At 37.1% G+C, this 24,725-nt stretch overlaps 1 protein-coding gene across 8 annotated transcripts in view; it reads left to right on the top strand.

Annotated features, from left to right (window-relative positions):
- eya1 (EYA transcriptional coactivator and phosphatase 1) overlaps positions 1 to 24,725 on the top strand; it is a 110,007-nt gene that overhangs the window by 8,777 nt on the left and 76,505 nt on the right. For 7 of the 8 annotated variants that reach the window (XM_079601628.1, XM_079601627.1, XM_079601621.1 and 4 more), the window contains 2 exons: positions 8,609 to 8,708; positions 18,169 to 18,320. In XM_079601628.1, coding sequence (XP_079457754.1) covers positions 18,310 to 18,320 — 11 coding nt within the window. In that variant the 5' untranslated portion in view covers positions 8,609 to 8,708; positions 18,169 to 18,309. The remainder of the gene's footprint in view (positions 1 to 8,608; positions 8,709 to 18,168; positions 18,321 to 24,725) is intronic. The other variant, XM_079601631.1, reaches the window with a different exon arrangement.

Below are 24,725 nucleotides of genomic sequence, written 5' to 3'. Positions count from 1 at the left end.
GCAAGGGCAGGATGGACAGAGGTTCCTGACCTCCTCTATACTTTGGGACCTTAGGGGCCCTTAGGGGTCCTCAGATCAAAGCTTAAGTCAGGGGATGAGTGAGCAGAGATGAGGACTGACTGTTTGCCCAGCAACTGGTGCAGAAAGAGACAAACAACAAGGTCCAAGGCTGCCTCAGAACCTGCACCGACAGATAGCTAATTCAGAGAGGACCAGAAAGCCATGCATGACACAGACACAGGGGGATTGATTTGGACTACAAGAATGCATTTTCTTCAGCTGTGTTCATCCAAAATGAGAAAAATAAGAATATCAAGAAACAATCCGAGAATAAGGCAGCGCTTCCATCCATATGTTCAAGGTTACAAAATTGTCACTTCTGGTCATTTTTATTATTTGATTAAATTTACACTTTAAAATAAAGGTTCCAAAATGTTTTTTTTTTTTTTGCAGCAGCAGCAGTGACACCGAAGAATCATTTTTGGTTGCCCAAAGAACCCTTTTTGTTTTGTGCAATGTGGAAAGGTTCCAATGGATGTTCATGAACCGATCAATGCCGATAAAGAACCTTTATTTTTAAGAGTGTATTAAATTTTCCGCTGAATAACAGTGTGTGTCAGACAGTGTTATTGCCATTAAAACTGAAATTAAAATAAAACTAGCATGACTAAAATAAAATAATCACAAATTACATTTAGTTTTAGCTGGTATATTATAAAATTTTAAACCTTTAATACCTCCTGCATTAAATACAAAATAATATTTTTAAATAGTACCAACTTGTACATTTACTTACCTTGCCATTAATCAGCCTAAAAATACTAAATAACCTGAAACGATAAAAAACTAACAATGATATAATTAAAAAGTGACAACTAAACTAATTGAGAAAAAAAAAATATATATAAAAAAAAAAATTAAAATGTTTTTTCAAACAAACAAATATTGGTGTTTCCATCCAGATACAGCACTGTTTATGTAAAATACAATAAATTAATTAAATATAATATAAACTCCAGACTAGGTGTTTTTCAATGCATTCAATCATTTAAATGCCTATTCATATCTAATCTATTTCCTTTCACTCATTTATATTCTGGCCTTTGTTCAGTTCTCTCTGAAGATATCTATATCAAAAACTTCCTTTAAAAATCATTCCCACGAACCTGAGACTAAAGCGTAATACCCCAAATCCTCAACTTAAAAACGAAAGATTTACGTCAACAATCTATAGAGGCTTAAACAAACCTCACAGTCTATTTCATACCCCACAATTCACTGGTTCCCCAGACTCTAGAAATCACTGTTTCATTCAACGGCCTTTATTCCTCTGCTGAAAAAAAAAAAAAAAACTATATTCCCTCATGATTCATGACCGCTTACTTTCCTCTCTTCACTTTACAAGGTGACAAACTGTTACCATCATCTCTGTGTGGCTGGTATCTATGTGAGTTGTGTCTCCCTATAGATCCATATGAAGTGTTCATATGCACTCCTGTGAGGACTCTAGGTCTCTATGCCTTTTCCACATGTCCGATGTGGGCTTAATTACTCCGCTCAGCTGTGCCTTCCGCCCACGGCTGTCTGCGTCTGTGTGGGAAAAGAAAGGCTATGGGCTGACAGCCATGGCATAACTCTCTCCGTTTCACTGTGGTACAAACGCTGTTTATGAAATTAATATGATTGATTGCATATCTTAGATGCATTGTTGCTCAGTTTCACCCATGCTCTTATTAAGCAATGAAACGTTAGAAAAACAGAGAGCGTTGTCCAAAAAAACATTGGGCATCAGCTTTAACGAGTAAAGAGTGAAACCCAACGTAATCGCAGCAATATATCTGAAATGTCACAAAATAAGAAACGCAACACTCTCTGTGCATATAATACGCAGACTTTGCTGCAGCTTTGACAGGCTTTCGCTCGGGATTCTGGGAGAGAGGCGAGATAAGATCAGCCCATGACCTTTTCCTTCTGATTGGACGCACACACACACACACACACACACACACGTGCCCTTCTTCTTGGCACATTCAGCACTGGGTGGCACCCAAGAGCCAGGCTGGATAGGTATTGGGTTGCACACGGATTCTGGCTCACATGTTTTAGCAATTTCCTCTGCCTTCCGTGAAATTATGCAAATATTTTAGTCCCGTTTCCTTGAGTCTGGAACGGCAATTAAGACTGTCTGTTTCACTTTATGATGGCCACTGAAGTCACTTGCAGACAGCCTTCATGGGATGTGAGGATTTATGCCAGTAATGTCACAAAGGTGAAACCTATTTAAGCCTGGAGGTTCAATAGGTGAGGAATGGAGAGGTTCTGCCACACTTTGATAAACGTCACCGCTCAAGTAGAGTTGTAACAAAACAAAATGACCTGTACAGACTACTCTGTCTAAATGAAACACAATCTTAATGTGATTATTAGCAGCTTCAATTTAGTTGTATGATAATTGGAAATATTATTGTGCATATCTCAAATTCAGACAATATAATAATGTAAACAATACAAAAGAAAAAAGGTCTGGGTTTAGTATATGCTAAGCTCAACTGACAGCAATTGTGGTATATAATGTTTATTACAAATTAATTTCCACTCTCTTTAAAAAAGCAAAATTCCTGGTAAAAGTGAGTCAATGGAATTAAATAGGACCAATTTTTTACGTTAAATAATCACTTTTTCAATGTAGCCACAAAACGGAATTTCTTATGATTTTAGTGTGGAACCAGTACTTGCTACCCTTTTATAACTAATCTATAAATGTTAAGTTACAATTAATTTTACAACTGTTACAATGATAATGTAACGCATATAAACCATAACATTCATTTAAAAGAGATTAACAGACAATACACAAGTTTTTACAGAAGTGTTTTTATAAAACTGTAACCTTCACATTTCTGCTTTTATGTGCCTCACTGTAACCTTGATTCTTAAAAAGAAAAAAATAAGGGACAAATAATTTTCTTTTTTTGTGTGGAAATCAACATTACGCCACAAATGCTGTCGGTTGAGCTTAACTTGTACTGAACCTATTCCTTTAAGTCTTCCTTTGGGAAACTGCTTGGCCTGTTACATCATTTAGAGGGTTAATCTGGTCCAGAGGTCATTAAAGTCTATGTAGAATGAGTTAAGTTCAGCTTATATATTGGATGGCTCTGAAAGCCAAACCAGATTCCTTTTTCTTCTCTGAATGCTCCAATAAAGATCTATAGGGTTGAAAATTTCCCACCACACAAAGACTGTCGGACCTGAGTGTTGCGCTATTGTCAGAAAGGGTCAGTGGATGAATATATCTTTCAGTTCAAAGGTTGATACAGAAGTAGCCCTCCACTACAAATTAATCTTGATCAGACCGAGACCTTTCAGGGAGCAAAGCATGTAATTGGATTAGTGAGCGTAACAACTCCATTAATTATCAAACAATATTGATCAAAGGCACGGCAAAGAATGGGTCAGCAGTGAAACATTATTATGAAATATAACCTGGAACTACAAAACCTCTAGGCAATGGATACTAACTTAAACTAAAACACTATGTAACAAACATCCTGACAGCTTATTTCACTTTCAACATCAGGATTTAAGATTAAAGTCTATAGATCTATAGAATGGAAAGTGCTTTTAGATGCTGCATCTGTTCACCAGATATTTTAAGTTTTTCACCTTTTTTTTATTTCACTTGTAAATTCCAATGGTCCTGCAATTTGTGACAAATTAATTTATAAAGATAAGTATAAGCAAGCGTAAATATTTAATTTAAGCTATCAATTAATATAATCATGGCTGCAATACATGAATGTTATTGATTCATATTTTTAATAGACTACTGTTCAATGGTTTGTGGTTGGTAATATTTTTTAATGTTCAGTTTTAGTGTACATTAAGTTTTAATGTCTCTCCTGTTCACAGAGGCTGCATTTATTTGATACAAATAAAAAACTGTAATATTGTGAAATTTTATTTACAATTTTAAATAACTGTTTTCTATTTTAATGCATTAATGCAATGGCAAAAAATAATAATAATAACAAAAACATTAATCCAGTCTTCAGTGTCACATGATCCTTTAGAAATCATTCTGATATGCTGATTTGGTGTTCAAGAAACATTTCTTAGTATTATCAATGTTTTTTTGTTGAAACCATGATCATTTCTTTGATGAATAGAAAGTTCAAAAGAACAGCATTTATTGGAAATAGAAAATCTTTTGTAACATTACAAATATTTTTACCGTCATTTCTGATCAATTTAGCACAACCTTGCTGAATAAAAGTATAATTTAATTTAAAAAAGGAAGAATCCTACTGGTCCCAAACTTTTAAACTTTCTTACAATTTTTAAATGGCGTTTTATGAGATTTACTTCCTATTGGGGTGTTAATTAAAAAATAAAGGATCCTCTTAAGGTAGTCCGTTTAGAAAAGGATTTGGTGAATCACACCACAAGAATCTAAAAAGATTTTGGGCAGTATGTAAATTCAAGACCAGTAATTTTTGTTAATATTCAAATAGTATTTCTATTCATATTGTTATTTTTTCTGTGAAAGTTTTTATACTGTTGTTAGCATGTTACCACTTTTTTTATATATAACAAAACAGCGAACCACTGTAGACAGTCAAAGACATATTGGTCAAAGCATTCTGACCAGAAGACTAGGTTGGGGGAAGGTGGGTAAGTTACCCCCTAAGCCGAAAGTTCAAAGGGAAGCCACCTATTTCTCTCTCTCCATCTCTCTCTTTTTCTCCAGGTGGTCTATAGCCACCTGTGTTTTCTTTGTGTGCTTGTCATCTGTCTTTGGAAGGCTTTGTTGGGTTGCTAGAGTGAGGACAAGTCCAGTACGGTTCTGATGATGGACTTTCTGTCCCTCTGTCCTGCCCCTCACAGGAAACCAGTGTTATAACCTTGAGTACCTCATCCAGTCCTCATCAAGAGCCTGGGAAACTACTTATGTGTTGTTTATTCTTTTGTGCGTAGGCCTGCGAATTAGAGGGTGGTGGCTCCGTTTTTCAACGTATGTTTAATTCTCTTCAAATATGCGGTCAGTTGAAAACCCTTTGGTTAGGAGTTTTCAGAACACCAGCGGGACGATACAATAAACTTCTGTAAATGATGATGATGATCAGAAATCATCATACTTAAAAACAATTCTGTCTAAAAGTATTTCTCATACGCTGAAAGTGAGCGGCTGTAATCTGTGACACTGCCATAAATGATGTCCCGGAGGCATGTGTCTGAAAGTGTGTGAACTCCACATACAGACAATGTGTGTGCTGGGGAGGTGTCCAAGAGTGTAACCTGACCACGGCTATTGTCTTGGCCTTTAAGAGAGTCATCACTCACACACTCACACACTGCACTGATGAGCCACTCCTAATCACGGCCATTTTAGGAGTTGGAGGTAGGAACATGAAAGGGCTCATAGTGTGGATGAGCTGTTCTTGTGGGTTGCTCAGGGCAATGTAGCGTCTGCCCTGGTAAAACGATATAACAGGGTAAGGTAGCAAGTACACGCAATGGAGAAAAAAAGTTATAAGCATGGAGATCAAGATGAATCACTCCTTGAGATATGTTTGCTTTAAAAAAACTTTTTAGACTTTTTATTATCTTTCTTATTTCCTGAGTGTCTTTCCACTCAGAACATCATAGCAACTTCATAGCAAGGCCTTAAGTTCTTTGTCAAAGCCTGGGTATACTTCATTTTCAGAGTCGTGTCCACACAGCTTTAAAAATGTATACTCCACTGGAGATGAGTGCGGATGGACGTGTTTGGCACATTCACAGTACAATTGTTTTTTTGTATTCTACCTGGCAGAGTCGGCGCCAGGACACACAAACTCTGGACAGATGTATTGCTTTTATTTTGCTTTTCCTTTTTTATAAAAAATATTAACAAACTGGTTAACTATCATGAACTATCTGATATATTCAGATTGGCAAATATGTAGATGTGAATGTTTTGTCTTTTAATTTACACCTTTATACGGATCATGTTAGTTGATCTATAAAGCGTGATGGGCGCCGCCATGCTATTTTGCACCGCAATTGAGATAATCGGATCTGTCGTATGAACATTGCATAAATTAATCTGTTTCTCCCAATATACATAAAAATAAGTGGCGGTGAACTAAGAGAAGAATAGAGTAACTTTATAGTTACCTACACAATGTGTCAAATTATAATTGAAAGAAATATTATTGCTGTTTTCACATCAGTGTGTATTTAATAATATATATATATATATGTGTGTATATATATATATTCCTCTCCCTCTTGCGGGCTAGGGATCTGACCGCCCCCTCCCCTCCGCTGGGGACGGACCCTTTTTCCAGACCCCGCCTGCTGTTTAGGCTGTGTGTGCGTCAGATTAGCTCCCCAAGTACTGGCCCTCGATGTTGTTGCTGAGGGCGGCCTCTTGACTAGTGGCGGTCAGGAAGACTCCATAAACTAATGAAAGTATCCTCAATCACTTCACTTCCACCCGCGCCTCAGAGGTCGAGGGGGAAGCCGTGATTTGCCCTGCGTGAAAATTGTTGTCAGAGAATTCCTCGCCCATATCAAGTGAGAGAGTCATCCCCAAAAGTCACGATCAAACTACAGGGCAGTCATAGGAACATTATTGTGATCACACAGACTCTTCTTGGCTTCCACACGATTGCCCCAAATCCCCGTGGCCTCCCCAAAAGCGACCAGAGGCATCTGGATCAGCACCCAAAGATAGAAGCGGATAGTGTCTGGCCACTGTTCCCCCAAGCACACGCTCAACAAACGCTACATGCCGCTCGAGTGTGGAGCGACAGAGCTTACGGCGGTGCACATATGCCCAAGGGGTTGGAGAGAGCCAGCTTAGCGTGGACAAACCCCAAACACACCGGGCAGTGCTCGTGGTTATCATTTTCTGAGTGTAAATATCCAAATGCTATAGGACAGTGACAAGAACCTTTGTTTAGAAATTTTCGCCCTTTCTTGGCTAAGCTAAACTTGAGCTAAAAAACTTTCTCTTTGTTTGTTTCAACACCGTGGGTTTTTCTTGTGAATGTCGCGTGGTGTTCTAGCAGCAAGGTGAAGAGCTGAAGAACGAGGGGGAAATGACGCATGGGACTACATTTACTGTATGCTTTAGGGCCTTTTAGGAGATGTCTTCAACAAATGGCGCGGTAGTGCGATATCCCATAGTCATATGCTGTACTGAGTGAACCGACTGAATGGGAACACCTAGGACATGTCCAATTAGCAATTAACCGTAATCGATGAATGAATTGATAGTAAAAGAATTTGGAGTGAACTGAGAATTTGACTGATTTGAAAAGGTTCAATTAATAAATAAAAAGCACAAAAAAAACTCCACACACATCCACATCCATCACTAGCATGTATGACATTTCCATCAACACGCATACAAAACATTATTGGTTTTCATAAATATCATTAAAATGTGCAAAAACTTTTTCAGTTATGTAATTCTATAGAAAAAATTCGATAAGAAAAAAAAATTGTCAGAAAGAAAATTTAAAAACAGCATTATGTCTAGATATTTCTTTGTCGTAACGTTTTATAGCATGAATTGGATGCCAAGCACTACATGAAGACTTCCCGTCATCCTCCAGCACTGTGGGGGCATAAACACTCACTTTCATGCCTTTCCACTTGAGGAAAACGTTACCGGTTGTGACGACTATTTATTGTTCCTAAAGTTAGAGCGAGGGAAAAGAACATCACTCATAGCAGTATAAAGTCATTACGACCTCCGTGATATGCTCAACATCACAAGCCCCAGCAACCCCCATATTCCTCCTTTATATTTACCCTGCATCCGGAGTCGGAGCGTGTTGATAAATGAGGAGAGGGCGTCCAGGGACTCTCTCCGTTAAGGACCGGGCCGTGCGATTTATGACGGCGCTCTCGCAGACTTCACGATGATTAATATGGCTCCTCCGTCCACCACGGCAGATCGGGCGCAGGCTCTGCACTCCACGAGCGCCAGTCGGGCTGTTTGGACAGGCAGATAACATCAAAGCGGCCTGCTGCTAGTGTTAAGAAAATATTGCATTCTGGGTCAACGCAAATGAATCCACAAGGAGCACGAAACTGTTTTAATGATAGTGCCATCTATATATTATCACTTATGTGCAGATTGGAATGGAGAGGTTTAGTTAATGTCATTTGCAAATGTCTTTTTTTCTCAGTATGCACGATAATGATTTCATTTCATGTTTATGAATGTACTGTGAACTCCTGCTGTAGACATATCTGCCCTTTTTAAAAAGCACTTCATTACTCTATACTCGTAAGGAAATAATCATAGTTTTGCAGCCAAAGAATAAAAAATAAAAAAGTTAATTGCGTCAAAATTGTTGACTTTTTTTTCCTTGGCTTTTTTATCTCACGCACAATTCTGCCTTTTTTTTCTTGCAATTGCGAGTTTATTTCCCACAATTCTGACATTTTTCTTAGAATTGTGAGATGTAAAGTCACAAAAAAAGGCAGAATTGCGAGATATCAATATATTTGTCCAAATTTCCAGAGGTAAGGCTGCAGGTGAACAAGCTCTAAACATCTACAGTAAACATTCACACCTGCTCCATTGATCACTTTTTGTTTCTGACAGATGTGGCCAGAGGTGATAGAACCGGTGTTTGATCTCACCACGCTGGTCCGGAGAGCAACCATAGACTGAGGCCATGCTGTCAATATCCTGCTCTTCTCTGGTAAGAACATTCCCAGTCACCACATCACCCACCTCAGCCTTTAATGACCCTTCAAATGTGTTCAGAATCCCGCTGGCATTTTTGTCTAATTTAAGTTGCTGTTTAATGTTTCTTCTTAAATTGCCCATGAAGTTGGATAGCTAGAAGTCCAATCATATTTCATTAATCACTTGCACAATCATACTTGGAATTCTTGACAATTGATGCTCTGGAAAGTCCTTGGGATCATGTGGGATGGGGTTGGATCAGTGCTGTGTGCTTCCACTAAAGCTTTGGTATGTCATTAAAAGCAACACACACACTTCCTAAACCTACTGATGGAAGACTTCTTTTCCCCCCCTTTCTTACCACTACTTATAGCCTCTACTTAAGTATGCCAATTTAGCTGAATTCATGAAATCAATGGCTCACTGTTAGCTGCCCATTGATGTAGAACTACGGTGGTGACTGCCCTTTCCCATGCTTCCATCCCGGGACCTCTGCGGCCCACAAACAGAGGGAACACCTGTTTCTAGTGAGCCCAGTCCCCCAGCACCTGAAATCTTAGCAATGGCTCAGGCTATTGAGAGGCAGCCTCACGATAAGCCCGCCCCAGAGATGGACGGCGGAAACTCGATAATGAAAGGGGATGCCTAATAGATGAATCTGGTGCAATTTGCCAAAACACGCCCTGCCTTTCTCAGGAAAATTATCCACACTTGCAATAGGAAGGCCATTGTCTTGGGAGAGTTTGTGCTTTATCTATGTATTCATTATCTGTATTACAACAGCATAATGGGCCGCTGGTCGGAGAGAAAGACGCACGCTTTTCGAAAGGGGTGGGGGAGCACTGACGTGAAATTAAAAGTAGCTTTGCTGTCATTGGCATTAATCAATGTTATTATACCTGGTGGGAAAACCCCAGGTTTCCTGTCGGAATACCTTCGGCTTGAAAGAATAAATCCTAGAATCATAAGCCTTTATCCTGTTTTTTTTTTTAACAATCTGTACGTCCTTGCATACTTACTGTATGTTTGCTAGCACTGCTTAAACTCCAGAATGAGGGGAAATTGATTTAGACGTTAAAATCTGAAGTGGTTTTGTATATACATTTATTAAGTTGTGGGCAATCTGAATATCAGAAATTATATGAGAAAGTTAGCATACTGTAAATGTTTAGAATTTTTCAATTTTGCGTTTGTACATTTTCAGATAATGCAGTGACCAGTGTCAGAAATGAAGTTTGATGTTAAGAGGCTATATTTGCATCCTGGATTTGGTTTTTGGGGACCTTTTTGTGTGTTTTTTATATATTTCCCCCTAACCATTGGTAAATGGAATTGGTTACAAAAAAATACTCATAAAATCAACTCTTATTTATTTTTTATTGTGTATGAATGAATAAGCCTACAATATACACATACTGTTCAAAAGTGTGGAGTTGGTTCATGTTTTTGGAAGACTGCATTTTTTTTAATAAAAATAAATCAATAATGTTATGAAATAAATAACAATTAAAAATAACTTTATTTTATTTTATTTTCATTTATTTATTTCTGTGGTTGCAAAGCTAAATTTTCAGCAGCCATTACTTCAGCTTTCAGTGTCACATGATGCTTCAGAAATGAATATAAGTTCTGAAGAACATCATTTACTTTAATGAAGTGTCTATTTACACTAAGTGCAAATTGCCTGCCTTGTTTAAATACTTTTTTTTTGTAACAATCTAAAATTCTGGGTTTGCAGTGATGTTTTGCATAGGGCAGTATTTAGCATTACATCAATATTCACAAGTGCACTGAAGACACGTAACAGCCATAGTTTATGCATTGAGGCTTCATTATTTGACAAGGAACACAAATAGTCGGTCCTTGGAGAGCCTCATAGTTTCTGTCTTTTTCTCTATTGGTCATATTTCACTAACCCCCTTCTGAGGGTGAGTAACCTTCCTCAGACCTCCTTTGATGTCTACGGGATGTTGAAGCACTATTTGTAATCATCGCTGAGCCAACCTCTACACTTTCAGCCTCCTACCAGGCCGCTACTGCAAACTCAGATCTTAAGGGTGACCTTTACGTCATCCATTATTGTAATGCCTGAAGGGGGAGTCGCCTTTGCTGATGCATAAATTGCAGTTTAAAAACATTTTTGTCTTCATGATCACTCCTCTTTCACGCTCAGTAGTGTGTACTTAAGAAGAAATGGCAGCTAAGGGGCTCATCACTCATAGAGGCCGAAGTTCCCTCTTATAGACTCTGCAGAAAACACTTTTACTACACTAGATATTGCTTTTTAGGTGAATAAATAAACGTTGTCATGATGAATTTCCAGTCTTCCAGATATTGATAGTCGCAAATCATTTTTGCAAATTAAACTGCATTTAAGCTACAAGATGTCCTAGTAAAGCACATGGATTTTAGTTCACAATATATGAATCCTGAGTGCCTCAAAGCCCTCTATCACTGTAATGTGCGACCTTGGGGAACTCATTTAAAAAAGGGTGGCAAACTCAATATGAAGAGGAAGATATGTTCAATTAATAAATATCTAATATAAATGATGATTAAATATGAATGCCAGGTTGACAAAGTTAGCATGAAATGTTGTTCCTTTCAAATTTGTTTTTGCATGTTTTCAAGTAATGCATTGAATAGCGTCAGAATTTAAGATTGATGTTAAAAAGCAGTATTTGAATCCTTAATTTTGTATAATACATATATTTTGGAGCACTTTTGTCTTTTTTTAAATACAATTTTTTTTTTGTTAAAGAGAATGTCCACCCAAATGACATTTCTGTTATCAGAATTTTCACCGTCATGTCGTTCCAAACCTGTATGACTTTCTTCTGTGGAACATAAAATAAGATATTTTGAAGAATGTTAGTAACCAAAGAGTTTATCATGGTTAAGGGGGTTTATTTGGGCGCAACATGAATCTATAGTGTCTCAAATTCCTCTAACATGGCCACTGTAACCAAGCAGTTTTGGTTTCCATTGACTTCCATTGTATTTCTTGTCCATATAATGGTAGTCAATGGGAACCGAAACTGCTTAGTTAACTACGTTCTTCAAAATATATATAAAAAAAATATCTTACTATAATGATACTATACAGTACTTATACGTTAGTGATAATATGTATAATCAGGCTTGAATATAATATTAGGAAATAATCTTAATTCTTAAACAAATATAATAATTAGTAATACATACTTAAATTGATACAATGTTAAATATATTTGGGGGCATCTTTGTCTCTGTTTATTTATTTATTTTGTGCATCAAGCTGCCCTTAATGTCTGCCCTTGGCAGTAAATACATCTAACATTAATGATAATAAACAATATGTTCGCCAAGTAATATAACTCATTAACTTAAATTCTTGATGTTTACAGTTGACAGGCAACTTGCCATATTATCTTAGAATTTACTTGAATATGCAGTCACAGATTTTGTTATCATTATCAACCAAAACTATTCAACTATCATAAAGAAATACAAAGTTCTGAAATGAAACTCTAGATGGTGCAGGTCTTTTTACTCACCTGTTCATAATCACAGCGTTATCTTTAGGGCGCAGGTGATTGGTTCCTGCCATATCAGTCAGTAGCCAATGAGCTTGCGTGCTCAAACTTAAAATACTTGGGTAGCATTTGCCTTAGCAGTGCAGCACGCTTCAGAAACCCTCCATCTTCCCCAGCTCCACCTGTATAGATCTGCTACGGGTAATTCATGTACCCTATATTGTACAGCAGCAGTATGTCTAACTTGCTCACAGCAGCGTGTCGTGTATGAATTGGCTGTAGCAAGTCCCGTACTTGCTCTGCTGCAGCAGCAATAAAAGCAGCAGCGTAGCAGATCTATTCCACCAAGACCAAACATATCAATATTGTCATACCCATTACCATGCCAATCACTCCGACAGTTGTCATGGCAGAACTAGGTTTTTACTTTTTCTGATGAAATTTGAGTGATGATGATAAGGTCTTCTGTGTGGTTTCCAGGGCATTGCTGTATTGTTAGCAGTTTGTTTGTGTATTGCTATGGAGTTGCTTGTACCTGTATTTTAGGGGTCTTAGTAGTTATAGATTTAGGGTAAGTAGATGTTAAAATATATTTTGTAGAACGTTTGTATCCAAACAGTTTCAGTTCCCATTGACTTCCATTATATGGACAAAAAAAAATACATACTGGTTTGGAACTACCTCTACATGAGGGGGAGTAAATGATGACAGAATTTTGTGGGTGAACTATCTCTTTAAAAACACCATGTCAACCAATCCAGACAAAAAAAATAATTCATAAAATGTTGTTTTTAATCAGGTTACTGTTTAACTGAGAGCCTTTATAATGTTGAATGACAGCTTAATGTTAACATCTAATTTATCCTTCTCTTTCTGCATCTCCTAAAATGACTATTAGGTCTATTGCTTTTGTGGGGCAGTAGGATCCAGAGGGGGATCTTGTTGAAGAGGACCCATTAAACTGTCCTCACCTTTCCACATGGCCTCTGCTCTGGGCTAAAGATTTCAGTTTCCTCTGCGAAGCACCCTTCATTGACTGCTGGACTGACTGTGGGTCTGCTGAATGCATAGATGTGTTGAAGGGAGCTTTAAGAGCACATTGTGAGATGTATTGATCTAGAGAATCAATCAGAGGGAGAGAGAGGGAGAGAGACATTATCTTTTAACACCGCAGACACATACTTGTGATTTGCAAAAGAACAACGGCTAATACGTTCACTTGAGAAGACAGAACAGTTTCCCTCCCATCCTCTTTCTCCTTCCTCTTTCCTTCCCTATTAGTCCCTGGGGCTCGGTTAAGGATGCTATCACTCTGTACTGATCACTCCATCCAACACTGCCACCCCATTTCTCTCTCACACTTACATACAGTCCTAAGCTCTTTGTATGCACACTAAAAAAGAAGCAGTATGCTTTTTATCTGTATTGCAATGCTCTCGTTTGACCCCATTTTTAAATGAATTTAACAGGTACTAGTGATGCTGTGTGTTAAGATTTGACTTGTTCCATGAAGATCTGATCCCAACTATTTTCTGTAGGAACACCTTGATGAGATGCTTACTGAACTGCTCACACTCTCTTAAAGAGACAGTACCTTTTTCGCTGTATTTGCAATGCATCTCATTGTGAATAGTTACACTGCAAATGTTAATGTGAAAGTATTTAAAGGTTGGACATGCATTTTAAAATATTGCTACTTAATTATTTATACCTTTATTTATAATATTTAATATATTTTAAAATAGACTCCTATAGCAATAAAAAGCAATAATGTCTAAAATATTTTATAATGTCTTTAATAATGCATAGGTGTTAGCTATTCACTGATAATCATTAAATGTATACTGTTCAAAAGTTTGGGGTTGTTAGGGTTTTTAAATGTTTTTAAAATAAGTGTCTTATGCTCACCAAGGCATTTATTTAATTTAAAATGTAGAACAATAATCAAAAATACATAGTAATATTGTGAAATATTATTACAATTTGAAATAAAATGTTCTATTTTAATATATTTAAAATTTTAATTTATTCCTTTGATGGCAAGTTTTTCAGTAGCCATTACTCCAGTTTTCGCTGTCACATGATGTACCATAATTATGGTAATTTGGTGCTCAAGAAACATTTATTATTATTATAAATATTGGAAACAGCTTAATAAAAAAATTTTGTGTGCAAACTTTGATTATTTTTTAATATCAGTTATATCCGTTCTTGTAAAAAAAATATTTTTTACCCAAAATCACTGCAAACAGGTCCACTGATTCCATTTGGACCTGGTCATGGGTCTTTTAAATGTTGAAAAAAAAGCACCTGTATATACAGAACAGTAAATGCCACTGGTCCAATTCAGCTTTGAGTGCAACCCGCTGTTCATAAGCAGACTATGATGCACAAGTGTCTCGAGACAGTTTGAGTGGATAACCATATGCTGTCACAGAAGACCAACAGAGCTGAGCTGGGAGTTGTGTGGGAGTCTGGGAGTGGGAGGAAGGGGAGAGAAGAGGGACGGCTGGGGTGTGGGAGGGCTTGTCAGGGTTTTTCAGGAAGGTTACAAATCAAGGATTTCTGAACCTAGCCTTCTTCTCGGATTCACTCTCTGGAGTGAAAGTGTGTGTGAGAAGAGAGTGTGTTAACTGTTAACCAGGCCGTCCAGCTCTTTATTGAAGCCTTGGCTAAATCAATGGCATATGTGGAGGGTGACCGCCTCACAGAGCTGTCAAAATCTATTCTGCGCCTTCAACTGGCACCGGTCCATCCAGTCACACTCCATCCACCACAACCAGCACTGGGGTAAACAAACTCAATCCCGCAAATGTCAGAGATGTCGAAGGATTAAAAACTGTGGGCTGCTCAGTGATTACAAGAGATAATGATTCAAAGAAGAGGCAAGGACATATAGTAGATTTGAATTGTTGCCTGTGCTGTCAAACTTTGAAATAGTTTGTACTAATTATAAAACACATATAATCTGTCTGTGACTGTAATTGAGTACTGCTGTGTTGGAAGCACAAAACAAGCTATTGACCAAACCCCATGTGACACTTTCCTTTTTTTAATTTTTAATTTTTAAATGTTTTATTACATTTTAAGAACTAGGATAGGATTTTGTGATTAATCACCATCTTCACTTGAAATATCCTATTATTAATTGTTAAAATCTCAAGATCAATGTTTTATCATGACTTTTTTGACCAGTGTAAACTTATTCCTGGACAAATTACTTTTATGAGCTGATTCTTTTTAGTGAATCAAAAACATAAACCGATTCCTGAATGGATGACTTTTATATGTTGATTCTTTTTTAGTGAATCATTAACATAAGTTTGATCAGTTTAATCTCATTTCTAATGAATGACTCTGATGAGCTAATTATTTTTAAGTAAATCAAAAACACAGCTGGTTCCTGAACAAATGACTCTCCGAATGAATAAATGACTCTTGAATGTTGATTCGTTGTAGTCAATCAATAACATATTTGACCAGTTTAATCTCATTCATAATGAGGTTTATTAATTTTAGTGAATCAAAAACATACAGAACGACCAATGTATAGTCTGTTTTCCCAAACAAATTACTCTTATGAGCAGATTATTTTTAGTGAAACAGAAACATGAAGTGTGACCAGTGTAATCTGATTCCTAAATGAATGACTCTTAAACGCTGATTCTTTTAAGTGAATCAAAAGCATATAGCTCCACCAGTGTAGTCTCATTTTTGAACAACTGACTCCTAGCTGATTATTTTTAGTGACATAGTACGGCCAGTGTAAAATTGAAATTCTTTTCAGTGAATAAAAAACATACAGTGTGATCAGTATAGCCAGTTTCTTTTGAGCTGGTTTTTTTTGGGTGCTTTCACACTGGAAGTTTCGTTCAAAACGGGGCACGGATCATATGAAAAATTGGTAATATGAAAGCTGTCATGCCGACCCGGGAGCGCACCGAGGTACCGGACCCAGAACTACATGTAGGAGGTGGTCTGAGTTTGGTTGCACTGGAACTGTAGCGCAATTCATGTGAATGACACTTGATCTCAGGTGTGCAATTGTTCAGGAAGTAAAGTAACCTGCGCGTGCATTTTAACCGATGACGACATCATTATTTCAACAAAACGTATGTAATGCTCAGTAGTAGGTACACATTGTTTGATTTTGGGCTGTCCCAGAAAAAAGATGACCAATCGTGGTGATTTCTGTGGCTCCTAAACTGTGAACCTACGTCATACAGTGAGAAAGGTTCAAAGATGGCCGTTGTTACGATCTTGTGACCAAAGATAGCCAGCGATAATTTGTGACAGTGTCAGAAATTTTAGCATGATCATCTCACAGTTAGTTTGCTGCTACGACCTACAGTATGTCTACTGACTAGCCAATAAAAATGCAACATGAAATGGCGTATTGATCAACGTGACATGCCGCTCAAACTTAAAACTACCTCAAGCTCCATTTACAAAAGTGGCATGCCAAGTTGGCTTCTTTTCCCTAGCCATGACCATATTCCATATTCTCCTCTTTCGCACATAAACTGCCAAAGTGCGATTCATCTTGCTCTATTTGAGCATGCTGATGACGTTTTATTCTTCTATACTAACTTGCGTCATAGCCTACTTTTCAATAGATGTCATCATCGTACAGTCTACATACATGTCATAACCAAGTCTATTTGATCCATGTCGTACAGTGTGTTTTGTAATGATCTTATAGGATTGCCGAAATCACACAGTCTGTAGCAGGCATAAGGGATGACCGTGGTGATGATTTATTTTGGATACGAACGAGAACGAGCGTGCAGTGTCATCGCGCAATCAGAGCAAATGATTGGCTCGCAATCAATCAGCTGTCTCCTAAAAAGAGTCCGTATGCAAGCAGCAGAAAGCTGCCTTTATTTGACGCACATACAGTAAACCCAAGTGTCGTTCGCTCTGCTGTGGATAATAGCACCAAATCAATATAAAAAAAGAAAACACAATATATTGACCCACGCCCTGTTTTCTATCATGATTTATGCACAGTTGTGACGACGGAAGATGAATGCAAATGCACCAGAGTTTGATAGAATCAAGTCAGTGTAAAAACAGACCAACGGGTAGCGGGAACAATCGCCGTCAGACCGCAGTGTCAAATGCCTCTTAGTATATAGTTCAAATAGATGGCTTTCCTGTTACCTGTCTGCAACACTGCCTTGTATAATTTACAGCTTTATCAGAAAGAGATTTCTTCTCTTCTTATTAATAAACAAATAAATAAAATAAAATCGAATGAAGAGCTTCTGAATCAGAACGGAATTGAATTGGGAAATCCCCATATCTATACTAGAGGACCTACACTTGTATTTCAAACCAATAACCAATCAATAAGAATCAATAATCGAGTTTTCAATTTTGACATTTTACATTTGCGCCTGATAGAGGTTGATGTTAAGTTCTGAGACATCCAGTTACGTCATAAATGTGCTGTAATCTATTTAACTCCATAGACGGCGCACTCACTGTAATGAGGATGATTTGTACTTTTGGTTTGCCAATTTATGTCTCAATGGATTGATTACTGTTTTGGGAGATAAGCGTATGAATCTTGTTTATGGAAAGACTGATAGGACGCAAATTAAATTTTTTCATTTTTCTTGAAATCATGATTAGATCTCAATGAAATACAGCTCTTGACGGGTTTTTTTTGCGTCTTATGACGATGATTTCCTTTTATTGCATAAAAGCTTATTTTTGCGTGCGCTGCATATTTGGAAGCAACAGTCTTAATGGTGTTCAGTTAGTTCCACAAGGATCTCCTCGATGGATAGGCCTCCAGCTTGATTACATTGAACGGTGGGTATTTCCTGTGTTCAAACCCACATATGGATTGAGTAAGGCAGTGGCTGTGGACTACTGTTTCTCTCCACTATATCTTAATTTCTCGTTCTAACCCCCCAACCCCCCTAAAAAATCTCTATTTTATTTCACCAGGTCGGCTGTCCAAATGCAGAGGGAGGTTTTGGCCTGAGCCTTTGGAAAGTGAAGCCAATGCAAATTTCAAGAGGCACGCATGGCTCAATGCAGTGTATTTCCCATGATCCCTCACTGTCTCTGAGCCACACCTACTGACCTATGGCTGGAAGGTATATTTGTACCTTTACTTTTACAATAAGTTATCCCGCTTTGAAAAATGCATGTGACACATGAAAGGGTCTTTTTGAATTCCTCCTCGTGCATCCAGAAGCGTCACAATCAAGTTTGTTCCACAGCGTGTGCTGGCGTTGGGTTTTATGACTGGGTTCATTTCATCTCCATCAAGCTGAGTACTGTGTCTATCCCATGAGTCAGTAGTCTAAGAACAACCCACCATAAAATTAGCTGGAACCAGAACCAGTCTAATGACTAAACATGATGGTATGTGCTTGGATTTTTTTTTGTGTGTGTGTGAAAAAGGCAATATATATTGTTTTTAGACTGAGGGAGGTGTACATGACGTGTTTGGTAACACTTTGGCAGCAATTCACCTGTAGGTTTTGTGATTCTAGTTGGATCATATTTACATTTTTTTTTTCCTGTGTTCTACACACATAATGCAAATTGCTTGGCAGAGTGAAATGTGAGATTGAGGGTGCGTGGTAGAGACATTTGGGTTGTGCAAACCTCATTGAGAAGTTAAACATGATTTACACATGCACATTGGCCTTCTATTGTTTAATTCCTTCTAATATTACACAATTTGTATATTAGTTGATTTATTTCAGATTATTGATTTCCTACCTGCTTATGTTGCTTATAGCAAATGTAAAGATCATTTTGGGTGAATATTTTTTGAATTACAATCATTGTTTGAAATCATAGCAGATAAGGAACAAATATAATTTAGTTGTTATTTCAATATTTAGTTGGGTCATCATGGCACATGATCACCCATTGGCATGAAGACAAGAGACTGTTTGCTAAGGGTTGGGCCTATGAACATTGGCAGTCAACGCCTGGCTGACTTTTTCATCAGTTTATTGTGGTAAACAGGAACAAAGGTGACGGTGAGGGTCAAACACAGTTCACTGCTGACTTGCCAAATACTTTCTTTAGTGGAGAACATTTCTCAGGTAAGTTTTCGCGATTTTCATTGTCTTTTTTTATTGTATTTGCATATAGGGCTTTTGCATATGTATGGATTGGGATACATATGTCTAGAGACTATTACATATGTATAGAGACTTATATATATTCACGCAAGAATTCAGACCAATGTGATTCTAAGATAATCTTGCAGGTATATGCATCATTGATAGCTGGTCAGAGTTTGCTGCTCATTATTTTTCAGTAGGTCCTTCATGAGGTCTGAATCAAAGCATGTTTTCTTCCGTTTTCCCCCTACCTGTGAATGTATTTACTTTGGCTCTCAACCCTTACACCACATCTCAAAACCCAAACTAACAGAGTATTTGGATAGGCAAAGCAGCTTATTAACATTTCTCAGTGAACCTCAACCGTCCCTAGGTTCTATGTTCCCTTTTTTTTCTAGCAAATTCCTCACATAGGAATTACATGCTCAGCAATTGTGCAACTTCTAAATATGTTGAAATGAGTGTTAAAGTACATGTAAGGAGATTTAGTTTGGTTCTTATTGTATACTCTAGTATATTCTAAGTTCTTGAGTTACAAAGAGATATGGAGAATGAACCACTGAACACCATTATTTTCTGTCGTCTGCCTTTGCCGATATCTTACATCCCATCGTGTGATAGCAAAACCACAAGGTATGTAAGTCTTCACATCCTTGTGTTGCTTTAGTGGTTATTCTGGTATGATAAATGTCATGTTTGATGAAGTGAAATGATAGAGATGGAGTACAAGGAGTGCTGATACGACAAACTAATTACTAATGAAGTTTATTTCCTCTCTTTTGTGTATGGAAAGAAATTTTTTTTTCACCAGGTGCTTGTTATTTCATATGTTCAGAAATATGATAGGACACTAATTCAAAACACTTGCTGTGTTGTCTGATTGGTTATGGTAATTTCTCTGTTTAGCCACAATAACTCCGGACTCTGTGCTACAAATGCAAACAAAGTCACAAAAAACAGATGTCGCTTCAGATCCCCAAATTATAAAATGAAAAATGCATGTTACAAAGTAAGGTATTGCCAATACTGACCCGTTCCGCTGACAAAAATAAAATAAATAGCTATAACATCGTTATATTTTTACAGTTTTATATAAATCAAAAGTTATAGACATGCTGAGACCAAAAGCGTTCAGTCTGCCGGTCGTCCATTTAAGTAGCGGTCAGAGCATTGGGTGATACACAGGGACCTCCTTCTGTCAGTTTTACTTCCTCCTGCTCTCCTCCTTTAGAAGAGACCTGATACAGCTGCAGGAAACCGCCAATAAGAGCCCTATCAGATCGACAAGGACGAGGGAAAAGACATGAAAGGAAATTCACAAGTTTCTTATCCCTTTCTCTTCCACTTCGCCGTTTCGTTCCCCGTCGGTTTTCCCTATCGACTGCTTTTTTGGCTCTGACATGTCTGTATATCAACACGCGCTTAGTAGCACATAGGAGAAGTGTACACTCCGAGGCCCACGAGCGATTTAAACACAGTAGATCGGTCATCTAACACTCGAGAACGTTCTGCAATCGGATCCCCGAACATCCTTGAGAACATGAAAACATGCCCACTGATCACATCAATAACACAGTTATTGATCACAGAGTTCAGACTAATCAAATCGAGCGCTGGTTTGTTTGAAGTTAAATATGGGCTGCAGCGCTATTTATCTGTTCCGCTTTTGGACTTTTGTGCAGGACGCCCACTCCCAACGTACATGGAGGGAAAGTGTTATTTGTATTGTTAAATTTACATTAAGCCCATTTTAATTGCATCAGCCGCTAAACAGATCTCACAATAATGGCCCTAACCGAGAAAATTGCGATCATCTGTGGAAGGGCCTGCAGTATAATGGACAAACCCAATTAATCTAATCTTGTTGTGTTCCATTATGGCTGCACTTTATCATTTCAACAGATGGAGCATGAAGAAATTAAGAATGCGCTCCTGCCAAGCAGAGCTCGCTCGCAGACGCTTTTCTCTCTGATGGTACCGGGCCTATATGTCCTCCTAAAGAAGTGATCTTCTTACAGATGAGGAATGCTATTTTAACTGATTCTCAACAAGAGATTAATTGAAGAAAACTTTTAGTTGGAGAAGGCAAGTGGGATAGATTAACAGTTTTACATCCACAATTAAGATGAGTGGAACTGTAGGGTTAATGCCAGGTCATCTGAGCAGCACGGTTTCTAGAGCCCGGCTGTAACCGATGAGGTCAATTCAAGTCGTAATGTTCATGCCTGAAAAAAAAAAAAAAAATCTGGTTTGAGCGTTGACAGAAACACAAAACAATGATGGATTTGTGTGGATGGAATTCGAATTTGAGGCTCATGAGTTTGTTTCTTCCAATTGTATTTTCCAGTGGTTAAATATTTAATTTGGATAAATGACAAATATGTATAAGTATAAAAATAGGTCAGTTTTGAGGCAGTCAGAGTTGCTACAAAGGGTGCAAAGTGTTTGGAAGGAACATCCTCTAGAGGGCACATTACATTCAGTATTAAATATGAGTAAATGTAGTCTGGTGGAAGGTAACCTTGCAGTGTGTGTTGCTATTCCGTGACCTGAAAGTAAGCAGTGTTTGTCAGTAGCTGCTTTTGCAATGTTTTGATTTCATTACGGCCTAAATAAAATTGCATTTTGTTACTGTTGTGTGGGGAACAGGAATGGAGGAATATCTGTTTCTTTCCAAAGCTTCACACAAGCAAATAAGCTGAAATGAGCTTAATTCATTTTAAAATGACACACCAATGTGTCTGTATTACTAAAAGATTGCAGATTTTAATAAAAAAAATTGTCAAATAAAATGTGAATTAGACTACTGTAACTTATACTTAAACTAATTATGTTAAGCTTATAAGAGGACTAAAGATTAATAAAGGGACTAATAGAGATTCTGATTCTGTGAGGCACATTTTCTGTGTACTACCACCTGGTAATTCACTATCCTTGAGGGGATACGGTTATCCTACCATGTTTTTTAAATACCCCTCGTCTTTTTCAGCTGCCATGCTTTTTTGAGCTGACATTGTAGGTCATATATTGTTTATTTCACTTAATAGTGTACTTTAATCCAGCTCTCAGAAGTAAGAAATGTACAATGCATTAAAAAAGCTTCTACAATTTATCTTTATATTAATATACTTTAGTGAAGATTAATTATTATCATTTTGTAGTTAATTATTATCATTATTGTATACATTTAGTTGACAGACAGCTTGTAGCCAAATGATATGACCTGTAGCTCCTTCCCTTATTTGCATCCCGGCAGTCCGAGTAGTAAAATGATAAATAAATTGACTCCATTACTGAGCAAAGAATAATTCTAAAGTCTTTTCACATCTGCCAATAGCTGATGCGACATAGAAAATGCATTTTTGCTTGCAGAAAAACATAATGTAATATTGAACTTTTGTCAGTCTTCAAGTTATAATGTTTTGGCAGTGCTGATAAACAAAACTGTAAACAGAAGAGCTCTAATATTAATGGCAAAAGTGTAATTTAGTTAATTTGTAGAAAACAAATACAAATACAAACAATATTGTCTTAAGCCAGACATTATGCATCACGGTTCTGTATAAAATATAAAAAAGTAAATGTGCAAATTGCAAATGAAGAGTATATTAGATTGCATTATGTATTTAGTATTATTGATTATCTGTTTGAATTCGTGAATAGTGGGTGAGTTTTCCAATCAGCCCTGTTGAAGAATAAATGCACATTTTCTATTTTTAAATATTTAAATGCATTTTTAATTGATATAGCGCAAATTGTGCATTTAATGTAGGTAAATTTGTGTACGATTAATTGGCTATCATTACATTTTCATGATCCTAATCAGGAGTTATGATTCTTCTGTTAGACTGACATGGCATATGAAGTCTGTATTGAGTGTGGTATCAGTTTAACTGAACATGTTTTAGCCCACTGTAACAGTGGTCATTGGGTTTGGTCTCACTGTAGCGTGTGTGGTTGACACACTAGCCCTCCCTCTGGTTAGACGTGTAGCGTCATCAAGGCTCTGTGGTCTCATTACCCGAGTGGTGTCATTACATTGAGTTCAAGGTTGAGCTGCAGTAGAAGTGAATTTGTGCAGTAATATCTAAGCTGAAATTCCTGGTTTTCTACTCAATCAAGCTCACTAAATTTGTCATTTTACTGGTTTGGTTTGGTAATACAAATGTTAGGCAAAACTAAATTCATAGACTGCACACATTCCATTGGTAAAAGAGTACCGGTAATAAAAAAAAAAAGGTAGCTTTATTTTGATGGTCCCCTTTAGACATTATTTTGACTATTAAGTATTGCACCTATGTCAGCTAACTCTCATTAGAGTTTTAGTTTACTGTCTGCTTAAAATATCCTAAGAATTTGTTTTGATGGTCCCCAACAGGCATGTTTGGGAGAACTTTGCAACTATATGTCAACTTATTACTAACCCAAACCATACACCTAACTGTCTACTAATACTCTAATGAGAGTTAGTTGACATGTAGGTGCAACGTTAACGTTAGTTAACAGAATGTCTAAAGTGGACCATCAAAATAAAGTGTAAATAAAAAATAGAGTATGGAGTACTTATAGGGAGTATAGCATTTTTTATGCAAAAAAGTAAATGTATCCATTGTTTGCTGAATTGCCAGTGTATAAAACCATGTAGATGTTTTGGCATCATGTATAAAGGTCAAATATTAAATAAAATATGACATAAAATAGCACCTGTGGGGTAAATTGTGTCAGATGCTTTTGGGTAAGATGTGCCAGAGACTTGCAGGAAATACTATTACATTTATTGGTATCGTTGGAAAAATTAGGGGAAACTGGGAACTAAATTTATTTTTGTCAGAGCACAACTGAAAAGAGAAATCTACCTTTAAAAATATCATTATAGATTTACCCCACTATATTATGTATTGAAGGATTTCATATTTCCCTGCAACCTCAACCTTAATAGATGGAATGTGAAATTTCTTTATTTTTTAAACTAGGTGATTTTTTTTAAACTTGTTTTTGTGAAAATATGCTTAATTCCGAGCCACTTATATTTAGTTATTTGCAATTTATTTTGATATGTTATATTTCTCACCCTATTTTATGTTCTATTTATTTAAGTACAGTAGATGTCAGACAATATAATTGGGCATATTTGTTTTAGCGCTATCTAATTTTCCTTGACTAAACTTGAATACAAATTGGCACAACTTACCTGCTTTCCACTAATGGAAATGAATAAAACAATGCTTAATCATTTCAAGTATGTATACTCAAAATGCACCTTATTTAGCTTCCACTCATTTTTGCATCCTGCTGTGTAAGACACTGTCACACACTAGAATAATCTTCAAAAATCTGCTAATGCATGCCAGTTTTAAATTTAGATTTAACCCACTTCCAACTGTAATTTACGTTTTCAGCCCTTTATCTGCATTATGC

The sequence above is a fragment of the Phoxinus phoxinus genome (assembly GCF_949152265.1).
Source record: "Phoxinus phoxinus genome assembly, chromosome: 24".
NCBI classification, from domain to species: domain Eukaryota; kingdom Metazoa; phylum Chordata; class Actinopteri; order Cypriniformes; family Leuciscidae; genus Phoxinus; species Phoxinus phoxinus.
This window is presented reverse-complemented; position numbering and strand designations above follow the sequence as displayed.